At 36.7% G+C, this 15,033-nt stretch overlaps 1 protein-coding gene across 4 annotated transcripts in view; it reads left to right on the top strand.

Annotated features, from left to right (window-relative positions):
- Positions 1-15,033, top strand: part of FCHSD2 (FCH and double SH3 domains 2) — a 327,826-nt gene that overhangs the window by 158,772 nt on the left and 154,021 nt on the right. For all 4 annotated transcript variants that reach the window (XM_038568738.1, XM_038568737.1, XM_038568740.1 and 1 more), the window contains exon 5: positions 1,958-2,102. In XM_038568738.1, the coding sequence (XP_038424666.1) occupies positions 1,958-2,102 (145 nt within the window). The remainder of the gene's footprint in view (positions 1-1,957; positions 2,103-15,033) is intronic.

Consider the following 15,033-nt stretch of genomic DNA (forward strand, 5'->3'; position numbering starts at 1 on the left):
TTTGAACTGCTTAGGAGGCCTGTGGTGAGTTTATATCCTAGTTTATATCAGTTGTCATGCAATAAGGCCATGGAAGATACTAATTTTGCTGTTCTTTTTTTTCCAGTTTTACTGAAAAATAATGGACATGCATCATTCTATAACTTTAAAGTGTACAGTGTGATGGTTTGATTTACATATATTATGAAATGGTTACCATTATAGGTTTAGTTAACATCCATTATCTCATTTTCTTTTTTTCATTATCTCATATTCATTTTGCTTTTATGCTGACAGTTTTTGCTGGCACAACACACTGAATCTTTTACCAAAGGGAGTGTGATACTCTTCTGCTTAAATAAATGAATATTTCCATCTAAAGTGATTCATTCATTCATTACAAAAACTAATTGATTATATAAGTTAATAGTTTCCTTGGTTGAAAAATACAGTCACAAGTTTTTTTTAGTTTTAAGTAGGATGGGGACCCAGGCAATTTTTCTTTCTCTTGTTTTTACTTTATCATCCATTTCATCCACTGACCCACTGCTTGCATTTATGTAACCCAAGGTACCTACTATAGTAGCAGTCTATAATAGAAAATCCACGTGGCATAAGAAGAAAATCTCGAGAGATGAATGTTATAATCTATCAGTACAAGTATTTCATTTTTAAAAATAAAATACCAGGGACACCTGGGTGGCTCAGCGGTTGAGCATCTGCCTTTGGCTCAGGGCATGATCCTGGAGTACTGGGATTAAGTCCTGCATCAGGCTTCCTGCATGGAGCCTGCTTCCCCCTCTGCCTGTGTTTCTGCCTCTCTCTCTCTGTGTCTCTCATGAATAAATAAATAATCTTTAAAAAAAAAAAAAGCCAGAGACACACACACACAAAATACCATCCATTGTTATGATAAGTTATAAAATATGTTTAATCTGTATAGGTGCATACTAGAACTGACTAAGGTGTTTAGCAAAATAGAAAAGAAGCTTTGAAAGGGACATTGACTACAAAAAGCAAAGGATGAATTCTTTGACACTAAGAAGAGATTGCTGAGCACATTTATCAAGCAAAGGTGTTGGAACTTGCTTGGAATGATTCCAAGTGACAATGTGATGCTGGCTAAGCATTATTACAACATAGAAAACAGATGTAGAACAATGATACCAGAGACTTCTTTTGTTAGAGAAATGGACTTCTCAAGCACATAAGCAGTTGTTCATTATTTTTTTCCAGCCATATCAGTTTATGTAAGAAAGTAATATGATGTAGTTGAAAGATAATGTACTTTAGAGGTACCCAGCCTTCATCTTAGTTCTGCCACACTCGTGTGATCTAGAGGGATTCTCTAAATCTCTCTGAGCCTCAGTTACCCATCTCTAAAATTAGGAAAATATCTTTTAGAAAAGTTTTTAAAAGATAGATTTATTTATCTTGGGAAGAGAGAATGGGAGAGTAGCAGGGGGGAAAAGAATTTGAAGCAGACACCATGCTGAGTGCAGAGCCTAACACAGGGCTTGATCTCACAACCCTGAGATTACCACCTGAGAGCCCAAACCAAGAGTTGGACACTTAACTGATTGTGCCACCCAGGTGCCCCAGGAAAATATTTAATGAAATAATGAAACTTGATATACACAGTGATGACCCTGAGACAGCGAAAAGTCTGTATAGTCTGAATTATTCACTAATTTTTATAGTATTAGCTTTGCCTGGAATTGTAACCTTGTATCACTTTATTTCAGTATCAAAAATAGTTGATGAATCAAGACAGCCCATTGCAGAGCTACAGAGGAATAAAGTATATGTTCTACCTATATATGTTAAAATATTAATACCTATAAAGCAGTATAAATACACTTTCAACTATAAAGAAAATATTCATTCTGCTTCACAGTGCTAGCCAGTGAGCATAAGGTTAGCCAACTTTTTTTTTCTTTTCCCTGCCTAATACTTTTCTGTCCCTCTTTGAATTTAGGAGCATGTATCCTGTTTGGAAATCTTTTCTTGAGGGAACAATGCAGGTAGCCCAGTCTCGGATCAATATATGTGAAAACTATAAAAACTTCATTTCTGAGCCTGCAAGGACAGTGAGAAGCATAAAAGAACAGCAACTAAAAAGGGTATTGTTTCTATTCTTTTCTTATATGCATATTAATATCTCGGTGCTCCATTTGTAATCTGCAAGATTATGTTAAATTGCATTTTAACACGTGAGCTTTTCTATATGGTCACAAATATTTCTGATTTCAACATGGAATTTCTGATTTCAACATGTTACTAGGATTATTTTTTTCATCATATTCTTTCTAACTACTGTATTTTATTAACTGACAAAAGTGTAATTTGAATTTAGACATTTTGGAAGCTCAGTGCACACTTATGAATATCACTTTTCACATTAACTCAAGTAAATAGATTGACTTAGTTCCACAATATTGGTATAGTTTGGTGTATGTTAAAGTAGTTACAATGTTATTAATCCTACTAAGTCTTGAAAAAATTCATCTTAGTTTTAATTTGAGCCATTTTGCATAATAATTTAAAAGAAGTTGACACATTTTGACCAAATATAAAAAACTTATTACCAGAAATAGTGTTAAGTTTAATTATATAGGTTATAAGGAAGTAAAGTTTTTAAGTAGATCTATTTCTTTGATTATACAGAATTTAAAAATTCATAGGAAAAAATCACTATTTATTAAATGCAATTTTTATGAAAAGCTTGCTATTGAAAATATTGATTGAATTGTGTCCTTTTTTGGAAATAGAGTGACAAAAACAGATTATCATGATGCCTACTAAATAATTAAATTTTTCTTATGGAAGCATTAATATTTTAGAAAATATTGAAGTAACCATTTATGGAAATAGTAATACAGGATCCAGTGTTTTGATTCTGATTGTCATTTGTATTTTCAGAATTGTTTTACAAACAAAATATAAAATCTATACAAATTTGTTTATTTGTCAAAGATTATTTTAGTAGCATAAAATCAGTATGTTAAATGTATATGTGTGTATAAAATTCTCATCCCTTTCAAGCACTCATGTAATATCACTTGGTTTTAACATATTTTTATAAGAATGCCTTTGTTTATCTTTGCTGAAAATTATTTCTTTAAAAACAAACATGGTGGATAAACTATATGACTATGAACCAAACAATGCTTTTGAATTGGAGAAAAATATGTTGTATACCTAGGTATGTAAATATCCATGTGTGCAGAGACAGGGTAGGAGATAGAGGCAGAGAATTAATACTAGCATAACTTCCTAACTGGGAGGAAATACTACGTTTCAGATAGCCAGTGCATTCACTAAATCTAACTGAATTATTGGAAAATTCTACTTTTCTTAATATAAGAATATTTTGAAAAAGTTTATCACTGTGCTTTTCTCTTCCATTGGTAGAATAGTCTCTGCCCTGAATTTAACCAGCATTCCTGGGCAAAGGTTATTTGGTGAGATTTGACAGTCCTCATATCTGTGAATTAATTTGTTTTATATGATAGCTGTTAAAAATGGTGCTTATGTACCATCTAAGCAGTTGTTAGACATTAAGTACGTATATTAGCTTGTATAACTGAAAATTCCAGGTGCTCACATAAAGGTATTAGAATTCAGCCTTTCTTCCCATCTATTAGGTCTGCTTCATTCTTTAGCAAATGCTCTGTTCTTCAGCAGCTTTCTATATGGTGGCCCCCTAAATGCAAGATTTACAAATCTTACAGCAAGCAATCTTACATTTTCCATTTTCCTAAAAGCTCTAACAAAATTACCCAAATTGGTACTGATCGGCCTGTTTTTGGGTCACAGGCCTTCCCCCAAGTCAGGGATTACAATCCTCATGCAAACTATATGTGCTAAAATGGGGTAAGAAAATTGAGATGGGTTTCCAAAGGAAAACAAGGGAAATAGAGACAGAGCAAGCAAAAATAACAAGTAACAACTACAGTTTCTCCGATTGTACCTCCCAAGCTTTACAACAGATTGACTCCATATAGAATAAATAGACTATCTATTCTTTTTCCTTTGCTTCTTTAACCTTTCCCTCATTTTTTTGCCTGCTTTTGAATTAATCTTGTATTTCTCATTTCTTCTTCTTTTTTTAAGCCATAGTGTGATAAAAGCAGTACAATAGAGTACTGTTGTCTATAGGCACAATGTCATACAGCTAATCTTGAACTTACTCATTCTGTATAACTGAAATTTTGGTTGGCTAGCAGTTCTCTCTTTGCTCTTCCTCCAGCCCCTGCTGACCACAGTTCTGTTTGCTTCCATGAGTTTGATACTTCATGTAAGTGGAGTCATGCAGTATTTGTCCCTTTGTGACTGGCTTATTTCACTTAGCATAATGTCCTGCAGGTTCATCTATGTTGTTGTATATGGTAGGATTTCATTCTTTTTTAAGGTCAAATAATATTCCATTATGTTATATGCTACATTTTTTATAGGTTCATGCATTGATCAACACTTTGGTTGTTTCTTCTCTTCTTTCTGTACTTTAGTCTGAATATTTTCTACCAAAATCTTGCAGTTCATTAATACTCTGTTTTGCTATTTCTAATTTGCTTTTAAAACATCTTTTGGAATCTTAATGTATTTTTCAGTTCTAAAATTTTTTTGTTATTTTATTTTATTTTATTTTATTTATAATTTATTTTTTATTGGTGTTCAATTTAACAACGTACAGAATAACACCCAGTGCTCATCCCGTCAAGTGCCCCCCTCAGTGCCTGTCACCCATTCACCCCCACCCCCCGCCCTCCTCCCCTTCCACCACCCCTAGTTCGTTTCCCAGAGTTAGGAGTCTTTATCTTCTGGCTCCCTTTCTGATATTTCCTACCCATTTCTTCTCCCTTCCCTTCTATTCCCTTTCACTATTATTTATATTCCCCAAATGAATGAGAACATACAATGTTTGTCCTTCTCTGATTGACTTACTTCACTCAGAATAATACCCTCCAGTTCCATCCACGTCGAAGCAAATGGTGGGTATTTGTCGTTTCTAATGGCTGAGTAATATTCCATTGTATACATAAACCACATCTTCTTTATCCATTCATCTTTCAATGAACACCGAGGCTCCTTCCACAGTTTGGCTATTGTGGACATTGCTGATACAAACATCGGGGTGCAGGTGTCCTGGCGTTTCATTGCATCTGAATCTTTGGGGGAAGTTTGGAAGACCTCAAACACGTGGAGGTTAAGGACCATCCTGCTAAAAGATGAAAGGGTCAACCAGGAAATTAAGGAAGAATTAAAAAGATTCATGGAAACTAATGAGAATGAAGATACAACCGTACAAAATCTTTGGGATGCAGCAAAAGCAGTCCTAAGGGGGAAATACATCGCAATATAAGCATCCATTCAAAAACTGGAAAGAACTCAAATACAAAAGCTAAAGGAGCTAGAGAAAAAACAGCAAATAGATCCTACACCCAGCAGAAGAAGAGAGTTAATAAAGATTCGAGCAGAACTCAACGAAATCGAGACCAGAAGAACTGTGGAACAGATCAACAAAACCAGGAGTTGGTTCTTTGAAAGAATTAATAAGATAGATAAACCATTAGCCAGCCTTATTAAAAAGAAGGGAAAGAAGACTCAAATTAATAAAATCATGAATGAGAAAGGAGAGATCACTACCAACACCAAGGAAATACAAACGATTTTAAAAACATATTATGAGCAGCTATACGCCAATAAATGAGGCAATCTAGAAGAAATGGATGCATTCCTGGAAAGCCACAAACTACCAAAACTGGAACAGGAAGAAATAGAAAACCTGAACAGGCCAATAACCAGGGAGGAAATTGAAGCAGTCATCAAAAACCTCCCAAGACACAAAAGTCCAGGGCCAGATGGCTTCCCAGGGGAATTTTATCAAACGTTTAAAGAAGAAACCATACCTATTCTCCTAAAGCTGTTTGGAAAGATAGAAAGAGATGGAGTACTTCCAAATTCGTTCTATGAGGCCAGCATCACCTTAATTCCAAAACCAGACAAAGACCCCACCAAAAAGAGGAATTACAGACCAATATCCCTGATGAACATGGATGCAAAAATTCTCAACAAGATACTGGCCAATAGGATCCAACAGTACATTAAGAAAATTATTCACCATGACCAAGTAGGATTTATCCCCGGGACACAAGGCTGGTTCAACACCCGTAAAACAATCAATGTGATTCATCATATCAGCAAGAGAAAAACCAAGAACCATATGATCCTCTCATTAGATGCAGAGAAAGCATTTGACAAAATACAACATCCATTCCTGATCAAAACTCTTCAGAGTGTAGGGATAGAGGGAATATTCCTCAACATCTTAAAAGCCATCTACGAAAAGCCCACAGCAAATATCATTCTCAATGGGGAAGCACTGGGAGCCTTTCCCCTAAGATCAGGAACCAGACGGGGATGTCCACTCTCACCACTGCTATTCAACATAGTACTGGAAGTCCTAGCCTCAGCAATCAGACAACAAAAAGACATTAAAGGCATTCAGATTGGCAAAGAAGAAGTCAAACTCTCCCTCTTCGTAGATGACATGATAGACATGTTTTTCTACATAGAAAACCCAAAAGCCTCCACCCCAAGATTGCTAGAATTCATACAGCAATTTGGTAGTGTGGCAGGAAAAAAATCAATGCCCAGAAATTAATGGCATTTCTATACACTAACAATGAGACTGAAGAAAGAGAAATTAAGGAGTTCTAAAATTTTTAATTGATTTTTTAAAAATAGATTCAGTGTTTCTGATGTAGATCTCCATGTTTTTCTTTTACCTTCTTAAATATGTTGCTCCTAATCTCTGTTTCATGATTCCACTGTCTAAATCGCTAAAGCCCTCTGTCGTTTACTGTTTCTCTTGGTTTTTGGTTATTAGCGTCAACTGTTTTAGTATGCTTCACAATGTTGGACATTCCAAAGAGTTAAAGTTTTCTGGCAGGCAAATAGAATACTGTCAAATCCCCTTGATTCTGTTAGGGTCTGGTTTTAGTCTTTCTTAAGACTGGCATATTTCACCTTTGTCCCTATTTCTAGGATTTTAACTGAACATGGTAGGGGCCTACCGAAATTCTTCTACTTTGATAAGACTTGACTCCAGTTCTTCTTTCAACATCTTGTAGCTGCTATGATCCTCTGGTAACTGCTCAGCTCATTAGCCTTTCAGCTACTGTTTTTTACTAGATTTCTTTGAGTTTCACCCATACATGCCATTTAGAAGTCAGCTGATGACTCAGAGGGAAATTGCATAGAGATCTTTGGTCTTGCTTCTCTGTAGCACCCTTCTTTCTAGATCTTAGCCTCTCAGGTTTCTACTCTTTCAGCATTCTTAAACTTCAACCACTGTTTGCCCAGTCTAGTAAGAATGCCTGTTTCTAGGGACGCCTGGATGGCTCAGTGGTTGAGACGCCTTTGACTCAGGGCGTGATCCTGGAGTCCCAGGATTGAGTCCCACATTGGGCTCCCTGTATGGAGCCTGCTTCTCTCTCTCCCTATGTCTCTGCTTCTCTTTCACTATGTCTCTCATGAATAAATAAGTAACATCTTAAAAAATAAAAAATAAAAAATAATGCCTGTTTCTTTGTACCCTGATTCAACAAATGACCTAAGGAAGAAAGTCACCTTAAGTATAGAGCTTACCTAGCTGTGCTTCCCTTCTTCCAGATATCACAGTCTCATAAGTCCAGTGTGTATTAACTCTTCTTTACTGCAGGCAGCTTTTATTTATTTTTATTTTTTTAAGATTTTATCCATTTATTTGAGAGAGAGAGAACAACAGAATCCCAGGATCCCAGAACCCCAGGATGACACCCCAAGCCAAAGGTGTAGACGCCTAACCAACTGAGCCACCCAGGCACCTCTAGTGCTGGCAGCTTTTAAAAATCTATTTTGTCTAAGTTTCAGTTTCCAACCTAGATGAAGGTAGTCTGAAACAACTTGTTCCATCATTATCACAACCAAGTTTGACTTAAAATTTTCCCTCTGTTAACATTTTAATGCTCATGTTCTTTTAAAAACTTTTTCTATTTTGACAATTTTCTAATACTTGGGGATAAATCCAAGCATATTACAATTATAAAGCATCTCACCATTGTGTAGATTAGAATGAGAGTTATATCATCATAGCTTTTTCTAAATCATGAGCTACAATAATCTCAAGCATTTGTTATTTTTAAAAAGTTGAGGTAAATTGACATAATATTAATTTCAGGTATATAATGTGATGATTTGATTTTTGCATATATTGCAAAAATGATCACAATAAGTCCAGCTAACATCCATCATTCTTAAAATTATTTAGAAACACTTTAGTCCATATTTTTCTCATGTGTATACAATTCCTTTGAAATAGTTGGGATTTACATTGGATAGCACTTCAGAGTTTATAAACTGCTACTGTATCGATTATAGTCTCATTTGATTTTCATATTTACTTATCAGGTATGTAAGTTATATTATTGTAATATAGTTTATATTATAATATAACTATTATTATTTTACATATGATAAAACCAGGGCTAAAAAATGTTACAGAGACTTAGTAGTAAATAACAGAGCAGGAACTGGAAAATACTACTTCCTTTTCTTTTTTTTTTTAAGATTTTATTTATTTATTCATGAGAGACGCACACAGAGAGAGGCAGAGACACAGGCAGAGGAGAAGCAGGCTCCATGCAGGGAGCCCAACATGGGACTCGATCCTGGGTCTCCAGGATCACACCCCGGGCTGAAGGCGGCGCCAAACTGCTGAGCCACCCGGGGTGCCCCGAACACACTACTTCCTAATTCCAAACCCTATGTAATCTTTTAAAAACACTTGAAGTTTAATATTTGAAAAGGTTCACAGAAAAATACATACACCCTTTGCCTTGATAGACTACCTAATTCCTTTACTCCTTTTACCTTCTTAGTTTTTGTAATAGTTGTTATTAATACATTGATCACTTTTTGTGATATCCTATATTCATCATTCTTTCCCATTTCCTAATTAATTTTTCATGTTTATGAACCTTTATGTTTATTTATTTTTTTCTAAGTAGGCTTCATGTCCAGCATGGAGCCCAATGTGGGGCTTAAACTCACAACCCTGAGATCAAGACCTGAGCTGAGATCAAGAGTTGGACATTTAACTGACTGAGTCACCCAGGTGCCCCTATTATTTTTTATTTCTGAATGAATTTTTAATTTATTCCACTTTTAAAACTCATACCTCTGGGGGCACGTAGGTGGCTCAGATGGTCTGCATTGGGCTCAGGTCATGATCTCTGGGGTCCTAGGATCAAGCCCCACATCGAGCTCCTGGCTCAGCAGGCAGTCTGCTTCTCACTCTCCTTCTGCCTGTCCCCCTCACTCGTGCTCTCTCTCTCTCTCTCTCAAATGAATAAAAATCTTCAAAGAAATCATAACTCTGTTTTTGGACATTATCACTAAGTCTACAATAAAAATTTAACTTTTTTTCTTTGAAGTTATTAGGATGAATTTACAGGGTATGACTACTGGGTCAGAGAACCTACTAATCTGTCAGGCTGTAATGTATTGGCTCAACTTACGTTTACTTTTTTTTTTTTTAATCTAGTTAGCATGTAGTACATCATTAGTTCCATATTTAGTGTTTAGTAATTTATCAGTTTCATGTAATACCCAGTGCTCATCACATCACGTGCCCTCCTTAATGCCCATCACCAATTACCCCATCCACCCACCCACCTTTCCACCAGCAACCCTCAGTTTGTTTCCTATAGTTGAGTCTCTCATGGATTTTCTCCCTAATGAATTCCCAGTCAGCTTTTCCTCCCTTACCCTGTGATCCTCTGAGCTGTTTCTTATATTCCACATATGAGTGAAACATATGATAATTGTCTTTCTCTGATTGACTTATTTTGATTAGCATAATACCCTCAAGTTCCATCCACATTGATGTAAATGGTAAGTATTCATTCTGATGGCTGAATAATATTCCATTGTGTGTGTATATATATCTTCTTTATCCATTTATCTGTTGATGGACACCTGGGCTCTACAGTTTGGCTGTTGTGGACATTGCTGCTCTGAACATTGGGGTGCGGTAACCTTTGAGATCACTACCTTTGTGAGACCAAGACCTTTGTGTCTTTGGCTAATGACCTAGTAGTGCAATTGCTGGGTTGTAGAGTAGCTCTATTTCTAACTTCTTGAGGAACCTCCATACTGTTTTCCAGAGTGGCTGCACCAGCTTGTGTTCCTACCAACAGTGTATCCTCTGCATCCTTGCCAACATTTATTGTTTCCTGTCTTGTTAATTTTAGCCATTCTGACTGGTGCAAGGTAGTATCTCATTGTGATTTTGATTTGTATTTCCCTAATACTGAGTGCCGCTGAGCATTTATTCATGTGTCTCTTTGCCATTTGTATGTCTTCTTTGGAGAAATGTCTATTCATGTCTTTTGCCTATTTCTGGACTGGATTATTTGTTTTTTGGGTGTTGAGTTTGAGAAGTTATTTATAGGTCCTGGATACTAGCCCTTTATCTCATATGTCACTTGTAAATGTCTTCTCCCATTTGTAGGTTGCCTTTTAGTTTTGTTGATTGTTTCCTTTGCTGTGCAGAAGTTTTTTATCTTGATAAAGTTCCAATAGTTCAAAACTAGACAAAAACCCCATCAAAAGGGAGAATTACAGACCAATATCCCTGATGAACATAGATGCCAAATTTCTCACCAAAATACTAGCCAGTAGGATCCAGCAGTACATTAAAAGGATTAATCACCATGACCATGTGGGATTTATTCCTGGGCTGCAAGAGTGATTCAGCATTTGCAAATCAATCAACATGATAGATCACATTAATAAAAGAAAGGACAAGATCCTCTCAATTGATGTAGAAAAAGCATTTGACAAAGCACAGCATCCTATCTTGATTAAAACTTTCCACAGGGTAGGGGATAAAGGGAACATACCTCAAGATCATAAAAGCCATCTATGAAAAGCCCACAGTGAATATCATTCTCAATGGGGAAACATTGAAAGCTTTTCCCCTACATTCAGGAATACAACAGGGATGCCCACTATCACCACTGTTTTTCAACATAGTACTAGAAGTCCAAGCTTTGACAGTCAGACAACAAAAAGAAATGAAAGGCATTCAGATTGGCAAAGAAGAAGACAAATCCTCACTCTTCAAAGATGACATAATACTTTACATGGAAAACCCAAAAGACTCTACCCCAAAATTGCTAGAACTGGTACAGGAATTCATCAATGTGGCAGGATATAAAATCAATACACAGAAATCAGTTGCATTTGTATACATAACAATGAGACTGAAGAAAGAGAAATTAAGGAGTCTATCCTATTTACAATTGCACCTAAAACCATAAGATACTTAGGAATAAACCTAACCAAAGCGGTAAAGGATCTGTACTCTAAAAACTACAGAACAGGGACCCACTGGACGCTCAGTGGTTGAGCGTCCTACCTTTGGCTTGGGGCGTGATCCCGATACCAGGACCAAATCCCACATAGGATTGAGGAGCCTGCCTATTCCTCTATGTCTCTGCCTCTCTTTCTGTGTCTGTCACGAATAAATAAATAAAATCTTTTAAAAAATAAAAACTGGGGATCCCTGGGTGGCTCAGCAGTTTAGCGCCTGCCTTCGGCCCAGGACGTGATCCTGAAGTCCCGGGATCGAGTCCCACGTCAGGCTCCCTGAATGGAGCCTGCTTCTCCCTCTGCCTGTGTCTCTGCCTCTCTCTCCCTCTCTCTGTGTACCTCATGAATAAATAAATAAAATCTTTAAAAATAAATAAATCTAATTTGTTTAAAAAAATAAAAATAAAAACTACAGAACACTCATGAAAGAAACTGAGGAAGACAAAAAGAAATGGAAAAACATTCCATGCTCGTGGATTAGAAGATTAAATATTATTAAAATACCTATGCTACCCAGAGCAATCTACACATTCAATGTAATCCCTATCAAAATACCATCAACATTTTTCACAGAGCTGGAACAAATAATCCTAAAATGTGTATGGAACCAGAAAAGACCCTAAGTAGCCAGAGGAGTGTTGAAAAAGAAAACCATGGGATACCTGGGTGGCTCAGTGGCTGAGCATCTGCCTTTGGCTCAGGGTGTGATCCCGCAGTCCCGGGATTGAGTCTCTCATTGGGCTCTGCATGGGGAGCCTGCTTCTCCCTCTGCCTATGTCTCTCCCTCTCTCTGTATGTCTCTCATGAATAAATAAATTTAAAAATCTTTAAAAAAAAAGAAAAAGAAAACCAAAGCTGGGGCATCACAGTGCCAGACTTCAAGCTCTATTACAAAGCTGTGATCAATACAGTGTGGTACTGGCACAAAAACAGACACATAGATCAAGTTAGTTTTACTTTTATTCCTATCTTTAAGTTATTGGCAAATATATCTGTCTTAGGATCTGTGTCATACTCAGGGATCATACTTTTCAATTTCTTCACTAGAATTCTAATATCCAAGTTTGTTACCATTTCATATGATCCCTTAGCCTTAATGTAAACGTGTACATTTATTTCTGTGTTTATCAGTGCTCAGTGCTTATAACTCTTGGGAAAGAGCTGGGCTTATACCACACCAAGTCCTTTCTTAACATATAGGCATTATTAAGCTTCTTTTTAAGTACATAACTTAGTCCACCCCAGAAAACTGGATTCCTACAGAAGAAATTTATTTTAAAAGTTGGAAAATAAATCCTAGGTAATCTTTTTCTTTGCAAATTAAGTTTGATGACTTTTATTTAATAAATATTTTTGGTGCAAGCATACCTCAAAAATATTGTGGGTTTGGTTCCAGACCACCACAATAAAGGAAATATTGCAGTAAAATGAGTCAAATGAATTTTTTGGTTTCTCAGGGTAAATAAAAGTTACGTTTACACTGTACTGTAGTCTATCAAGTGTGCAGTAGCTGTGTCTAAAAAAAATGATATACATACCTCAATTTAGAAATACTTCATTGCTAAAAAATGCTAACTATTATCTGATCTTTCAGTAGTAGGTCATAATCTTGTTGATGAGAGAGGGTCTTGCCTTTATGTTGATGGCTGCTGACTGATCAGGTTTCTAAAGGTTGGATGGTTGTGGCAATTTCTTAAAATAAGACAACAATGAAGTGTGTTGCATCCATTGACTCTTCCTTTCACAGATGACTTCTCTGTCACATTTGATGCTGTTTGATAGCATTTTACCCACAGTAAAACTTCTTTCACAGTTGGAGTTGGTCCTCTCAAACCCTGCCTCTTTTATTAATTAAGTTTACATATTCTAAATCCTTTGTTGTCATTTCTACAGTCTTTACCAGGAATAGATTCCATCTCAGGAAACTACTTTCTTTGTTCATCTGTAAGAAGCAATTTTCCATCCATTCAGGTTTTATTATGAGATTGCAGCAATTCAGCCATATCTTCAGCCCACTTCTAATTCTAGTTCTCATGCTCTTTCCACCACATCTGCAGTTACTTCTTCCACAAGTCTTGATCATCAATTTGTAAAAAATGCAGTATCTGCAAAGGACAATAAAACAAAGTGCAATAAAATAAGTTATGCCTGTATTTTGCCATGTATAGAGCACTTTCCTTTGACAAAAGCCCAAATTACGCTGACTTAAGATAGCTCATTTGGGTAATGGAAAACATTTGGTTATGAATTTGCTGAATGCTAGGGAAGAATGGAACACGAGATCTCTTCTTTGTACATAGGCTGTGGATCTAATATTATATGATGAATAGTATCTTAGAAGTGTGGTACTGGCACAAAAACGGACACACAGATCAATGGAACAGAATAGAGAATCCAGGAGTGGACCCTCAACTTTATGGTCAACTAATATTCGATAAAGGAGGAAAGACTATCCACTGGAAGAAAGTCTCTTCAATAAATGGTGCGGGGGAAATTGGACATCCACATGCAGAAGAATGAAACTAGACCACTCTCTTTCACCATACACAAAGAGAAACTCAAAATGGATGAAAGATCTAAATGTGAGACAAGATTCCATCAAAATCCTAGAGGAGAACACAGGCAGCACCCTTTTTGAACTCAGCCACAGTAACTTCTTGCAAGATACATCCACGAAGGCAAAAGAAACAAAGCAAAAATGAACTATTGGGACTTCATCAAGATAAGAAGCTTTTGCACAGCAAAGGATACAGTCAACAAAACTAAAAGACAACCTACAGAATGGGAGAAGATACTTGCAAATGACGTATCAGATAAAGGGCTAGTTTCCAAGATCTATAAAGAACTTATTAAACTCAACAGTAAAGAAACAATCCAATCATGAAATGGGCAAAAGATACAAACAGAAATCTCACAGAGGAAGACATAGACATGGCCAACACACACATGAGAAAATGCTCTGCATCACTTGCCATCAGGGAAATACAAATCAAAACCACGATGAGATACCACCTCACACCAGTGAGAATGGGGAAAAATTAACAAGGCAGGAAACCACAAATGTTGGAGAGGATGCGGAGAAAAGGGAACCCTCTTACACTGTTGGTGGGAATGTGAACTGGTGCAGCCACTCTGGAAAACTGTGTGGAGGTTCCTCAAAGAGTTAAAAATAGATCTGCCCTACGACCCAGCAATTGCACTGCTGGGGATTTACCCCAAAGATGCAGATCAATGAAATGCCGGGACACCTGCGCCCTGATGTTTATAGCAGCAGTTTATATGTCCACAATAGCCAAATTGTGGAAGGAGCCTCGGTGTCCATCGAAAGATGAATGGATAAAGAAGATGTGGTTTATGTATACAATGGAATATTACTCAGCCATTAGAAATGACAAATACCCACCATCTGCTTCAACGTGGATGGAACTGGAGGGTATTGTGCTGAGTGAAATAAGTCAATCGGAGAAGGACAAACATTATATGGTCTCATTCATTTGGGGAATATAAATAATAGTGAAAGGGAATAGAAGGGAAGGGAGAAGAAATGGGTAGGAAATATCAGAAAGGGAGCCAGAAGATAAAGACTCCTAACTCTGGGAAACGAACTAGAGGTGGTGGAAGGGGAGGAGGGCG

This window comes from Canis lupus, chromosome 21 (assembly GCF_011100685.1).
Source record: "Canis lupus familiaris isolate Mischka breed German Shepherd chromosome 21, alternate assembly UU_Cfam_GSD_1.0, whole genome shotgun sequence".
In the NCBI taxonomy this organism is placed as follows: Eukaryota; Metazoa; Chordata; class Mammalia; order Carnivora; family Canidae; genus Canis; species Canis lupus.